Consider the following 6,000-nt stretch of genomic DNA (forward strand, 5'->3'; position numbering starts at 1 on the left):
TTTCCAATTCATTCTCCACACAGCTGCTGTGTCTTAAAGCACAAGTCAGGCACTGTGTTAGGTGCAAGAGATACAAAACAAGAATAAAACCACCCCTGTTCACTAGGCTCTTATATTTTAATGAGACAATCACATATACAAATACATAGCATAAATATAAAGTGAGTAAATACAAGGTCGTGGGGCAGGGGTGGGGGGAGTATTAGCGGTTCAGGAGGAAAGGGAACCAGCAAAAGCTTCAAGCAGAACATGGTGCTTGAGCCAAATCTTAAAGGAAAAAAGAGACTGTGCAGCAGAGTGAAGGAGGGAGTATATTCCAGTTATGTGAACAAGAAATGCAAGGACAGGGAACAGAAGATGAGGCATCATGTGTGAAGAACGAAGAAAATGCCAGTTTGGTTGAATCAGAGTGCTGGAGGGAGTGGTGTCCAGTGAGGCTAGAAAGAGGTAGTGAAGAGCTTTAACAGCTAAATAGGAGCTTACATTTGTTCCTTCCTAGAGGCACAGGAAGCTACCAGAGTAAGAGAGTTACATGATCAGAGCCATACTGCAGGAAATTCATTTTGGTAGCAGTCTGTAGGATGGACTGGAGAATAAAGAGCATTTTAAGAGGCTGTTGCAATAATCTAGATCAGAAGTGAGGAAAATCTCAAATGAGATCATAACTGTGTGAGTAGAGTGAAGAGGCACTCCACAAGAGATGTGGAGAAAGGAGAAACAGCAAGATATGGCACCTCACTAGATACGGAGGATGAGGGAGAACAGAGGAGTCCAGGATAATGCTACGATTATGATCCTGAGAGAATGTGAGGATGGTGGTACCTTTGACAGAAATAAGGAAGCCTGGAAGAAAAGATTCAGGGGGAAAAATGAGTTCAGTTATGGACACGACAAGTATAAGATGGCTCTGGAACTGCCAGGTGGAAGTATCTAAAAGGATCGGTGATACAGGAGTGAAACTAAGGCGAGAGACTGGACCTGGGAGTCGGATCACGCCACATTCCTCAATTACTGAAATTTAGTGCTTCTCCATTGCCTTTGAGATAAATTCCAAAGGCTTCTGTCTCGCCCATCACGTCCATCACAATCTGGCTCTAGCCTACCTTTATAACTTGTTACATATTACTCTCCTACCCACCCCTCCAAAGCACACTATGCTCTAGCCAAAAGAACCTGCTAGCTTCTTCTCTGTATATAACAATCTATCTCTGAACATACCAACCTGCATGCCTAGAATGCTCTCCTCATGGAACACCTAACTCCATCTGAGGCGCAACTTAAGAGGTCTCTTTCAAGAGGATTTGCAGTTATTACTGCCTCCCTGAATTACCGTGTATTTTAAAAAACTACTTCCTGGATCTATTTATCTGCAAACATGTTGTCTCCCCTTAGCAGAATATAAGCTCCTTAAAGGTAGAAACTGTTGTGACAGGAGCACTATCTACCAAGGATCCGCCCCCAAGGCTTCACTAATGTGGTTCAGGATGCTTACCAGCAGCTTCTACATATGACGATGACAGTGCTAGTAGTAGTGGTAAGAGTAGTTAATATTTACATAGTGCTTTAAGCTTAGGAAGCTCAATATAATTACACACACAGTCTCATGGTCCTCTCAACAACCCTTGGGTTGGAAGACATTCTCCCCATTTAACAAATGAGGAAAGGAAAGTGAGATATAAAGCAGATTTCAAACCCAGGTCCTTGCAGTCTAGCCCTCTATCCACTACATTATCCCAGCTAACAATGTAGTTCCATTACCCACAAGGGTCCACCTGTAGACCACAGCTTGTCTCCACAAAACCCAAGTCCTGGTCTATTATCAATTTTACTTTGAAGTATATGCTTTTTTCCTTTTTGAAAGGGAGAGATCTTGATTTAGAAGTATAGTTTATTTTTCAGACCAACCAGAATTTAGCCTGAAGATTTCCTTTTTAATTGTATTCATTTTCAAACAAGTAAGATACATATTTTGGCATTGCTGTTATTCAAACTTAAAAATGTTTACGAGGTATGGTGAATGATATTTACCCTCCTTTTACAGACAAGGAAGTTAAGGTCCCTACAAGAGCCCAAGGCCACATAAGTAGTGTGGCCCAGATGGAATTAAGGCCAGGGTCTCCTGATTCCAAATCCAGTTTCTTTCCACTGCACCACACTGACACAGTCATCTATACTATCTGGAGTTCTTAGTTTTACAAAATTAATCCTTCAAATGATTTTTAAAAAAATGATACAGGCAGGTAGTGAACAGGCAGAAGAGTAAAGCTTTGAGTCGTTAAATTTCCACTAATCCACTTATTTTCTTTTCCCCTGGTCCTGCCACACCCTGTATACATGGAGCACGTGGAATAGAGCTGGAGGGAGCCAGGAATGCAGACCAAACATAACATTACTAATTAGAAAAACTGAGGAAATAAAAATGTAAAGCTTAACTGATAGGAGTATCTAATAAGTAAAGAGAAATTACAGACAAAAATTTTTAAAGTTTTCTGAAACTAAATCAATAAGAAAGTGACAGTACTTATTCACACCTTTCTATAAAATGAAGTACCATAATGATTACTGGATTTTTCTTCCATAGATTCAACTTAACTGACTATTGTATACTCTTACATGTAGGGCACTATGCTAGCCTTGAAGAAGTTACGAAGATAAATCAGGGGCTCTGACTTAAAGGAAGTTACAGTCTTGCATCAAAGGCAAACAATTGCTATCTACGCAGAATTAACCTTAGAATTTGCCTATACCAATACAGAATAATGGCATAAGTACATAACAGGACAAATACATACCAGGATGTGGAATACATATTAAATGACATTTCTTTCAGGGTAATATTAACATTGGTCTGTAATTCAGGGCAACATACCAACTAACAGAAGTTGAAACCCAGAACTGACCTGTGCAGAGTTATTTGGGCTTAAATGTATTTAAGGAGTAAAAAATAAATTGAATTCAAACAAATATCGAAGCTCTACTATACACATCGATATAGTCTGGGTAGAATGGGGAATAGCAACTCTAGAACCTTAGAACTACTTGTCTTCTAACTCGCAAAAGTAATATAAGCTCCTTGCTGGCAGAGGCTGGTTTATTTTTCTTTGGTATCTCCTGCAGAGTGCTGGCAAACAGTGAGCATTTAATAAATGCTTGGTGATTAATTCATAGGTATATTCTCTTTACCTCATACCTTGGAAGTATCTACGATGATTATCATCCCTATTTAGATTTGGGAAAACTAAAATATGGAAGGGTTAAATGACTCACCTACTCATAACTGCAGCAGCTAGTGTCAGTAACTTTATTCCGCTCAATTTGGTTAAAAATTGTTTTTGATAATTCATATATGGACCAAATTTAAATGTGTATACAATGTGTTAATAAGTGAAAGCACTTCACAAAGGAAAATGAAAATACTCCTTAAGTTGGGTACCGTAAGCCAAGCCAGACAAAGAGACTAAGATTACTATCATTATGACCCAGCTACACCAAATTAAAAATTGGAAGTTGTTACCGGCTTCCCAAAAAAAAAAGGGGGGGGGGGCTTCTGAAGGTATGAAGGTAATTTGACAAGTTCTCTAATGGATTCTCAACACATCATCCAAAAACTAGAGTCTACAAAACAAAAAACCTCAAACCCCAAAACCACTAATGCAAAGAAACGACAAAAACCCAGCTAAATGAAAACAGGAAGATCAATGGCGAAAATATCAAGGACTACAATGAATATTGAAGAATTCATCTACACCACCATAAAGAGCTAATTTTCTGAATACAAATTGTTTAAAATCTTATTTTTATGGACCTTCACGTTGACATATTAGTACAAGACAATTCATTAACAAGCCTCTTCTGTAGAAGCTGTATCGGAAAGCAGCCACACTGCTGCATGTTGCCCAGGACAAGTTTAAACCAGGATTATCTATTCCAGTGGGGGAAAATTACAATCTGAATCAGTATCACAAATTTCTCATTAATAACTTTCATACTAGATACTCTTCCATAACTGACCTTCCTATATGGAGCGATTTGGTCCTTTGTATTTGAGGAGTGAAGTTTAAAAAATCCAAACAAATACTGAAGTTCTGCTATCTATCTATCTATCTATATGTATACACACACACACACGTATATATTGCAAGATAATAAGAGAAGCCACATAAAGGGCGAGGGGGGGAGCCCAACTAAAGCCAAAGGCGGGCCCTGCCTTCAAGAGGCTTACAAGACACGTACTAGGCACCCGAGCGCGCTCCAAAGGGTTAATTTCCTATCCTGGACAACTTCGTAGACCCCGCAGAAAGAAGGGAATCCGACCTTCCCGCCGGCAAGGCGAGGAATCCACCCTGAAGATTCACCCTAAAAATATCTCCTTGGGCCGCCTACTCTACCCAGGCACTGCGCAAAACGCCGGGGAGACTGGCTGGCAGGGGAGGCACGCACAGGGTGGCACGATCGCGGGGCCTCAGAAATGAATGACTAAGGACGCGCCAGGTCCCGGTGCGAGGTCAAAGTCAGGGAAGACATCCCCCCCCTCCCCAAATGCCCACGGAAGACACGGGCGGCCTGCCCCAGCCGGAGGTCCCGAAGCCACGAACCGGGGCAGATCGTGCCCCTCGCGGGCTCGGGAGGCTAGGTAGGCCATGTGCCGCGGGGCGCCCGGGAGACGGGGAGAGCAGCGGGGCGGGGGGCGGGGAGGGGCGGACTGTTTACAGGACTCACTTCCTTTGGGCTTTGTCCTTCTTGGCCTTGGTCCGTTTCTTTCGGGCCTGGAGCGCAAGCACTGCGGGAGAGAGGAGTTCGTGAAAGGGGAGCGCGGTGGAAGGGTGGGGACCCAGGTGACGTGGAGCGCGGACCCGGGTGGGGAAGGGCGGCCAGGTGAGCACGCCGCGCCGGCGGCCCCCAACAGCCAGAAGCGGAGCCCACGGGGGACACGAGGGGGCCCCGGGCGGGCGGTGTGTGCGGGAGATGCGGGGCGCAGGACCGGAGAGGGCGGGGACCCGGACCGGGGGGACCGGACCCCGCGGGGCGGATCGGGAGACTGGGGCGAGGGGAAGCGGGGTGCCGCCGGCTCAGGGAGCCGGGGAAAGGTGGGAGGGGCGGGGTGTGCACGCCCCGAGACAAGGCCTTCGGGGGTCCGATGAAAGCTCGGGGTCTCCGATCTGCCCTCGCCCCACCCTGGGCCGGACAGGCGGCCGTTGCCCTCCCCCACCCGCTCCCCGCGTGGCCCGGGCCGTCGGAGGCCGCCCCGCAGCTCACCTTTCCGCTCCATGGCTAGACCGGTAACCGCCAAGCGCCTGCGCACTCCACGGGCGACTGGCGGCTGCTCCTGCTCCCGCCGTAGCCCGAAATCGATGCCGCGCACGCCCCGCCTCCGCGTCTTGCGCCTGCGCGCTGGGCGCGGGCCCTACCACCTGCTCCTTATCTGGGGGGGAGGGAAGGAGAAGGCGGGGGAGAGCAGGGAAAGCGTGAGAATGAGGGACTGAAACGGGAGGGCTGGGAGAGCGGGGGTCTTTGCTAGTATGCCGGGACCGACCGAGCTCCTTTGGGTTCGACTCGGAGGTGGGGATGGGCAATGAATGGCTGGGGTGCAACGCAATGCTGAGTCAGACCTCGAAGCTCTTTTCCTGCCGAAGCGGGTCGTGCCTCAGTTTCCACCTCTGTCACCAGGAAATAATACCTTCCCCTACCCACCTGGAAGGGCTGTGGTGGGGTTACGATGAGAAAATTGCACAAGTAAAGCGCGCTGTGTAGCGACGAGCTCTTACTTGACACGCTAGGAGAACCGAAAAGAAAGAGGGCAGAGAGCCCAGTCCTTCATTTCCCTTCCCTTGCCCACTTGGCACACGTGTGATCAGGGTAACCAAACGCAAACTAAGCCATGACTTCACCTGCGGGCTTTGGTGACCTGGCCTAGGTGGGACCCGAAGTGGGGTGCTGACCCACACGTTTTCTGTTAACTTTAATTAAGGTTAGTATCGATTTGCCTTCAAGGTGGGGTGG

General features: G+C 46.8%; 1 protein-coding gene across 2 annotated transcripts in view; it reads right to left on the reverse strand.

Annotated features, from left to right (window-relative positions):
- Positions 1-5,361, reverse strand: part of SRPK1 (SRSF protein kinase 1) — a 95,641-nt gene extending 90,280 nt beyond the window's left edge. Inside the window, exons 1-2 of one of the 2 annotated variants that reach the window (XM_036766817.1) lie at positions 5,257-5,361; positions 4,720-4,780 (exon numbers count right to left, since the gene is read on the reverse strand). In XM_036766817.1, the coding sequence (XP_036622712.1) occupies positions 4,720-4,780; positions 5,257-5,269 (74 nt within the window). In that variant the 5' untranslated portion in view covers positions 5,270-5,361. The remainder of the gene's footprint in view (positions 1-4,719; positions 4,781-5,256) is intronic. The other variant, XM_036766816.1, reaches the window with a different exon arrangement.
- Positions 5,362-6,000: the final 639 nt, after the last annotated feature.

The sequence above is a fragment of the Trichosurus vulpecula genome, chromosome 7 (assembly GCF_011100635.1).
Source record: "Trichosurus vulpecula isolate mTriVul1 chromosome 7, mTriVul1.pri, whole genome shotgun sequence".
Taxonomy (NCBI): Eukaryota; Metazoa; Chordata; class Mammalia; order Diprotodontia; family Phalangeridae; genus Trichosurus; species Trichosurus vulpecula.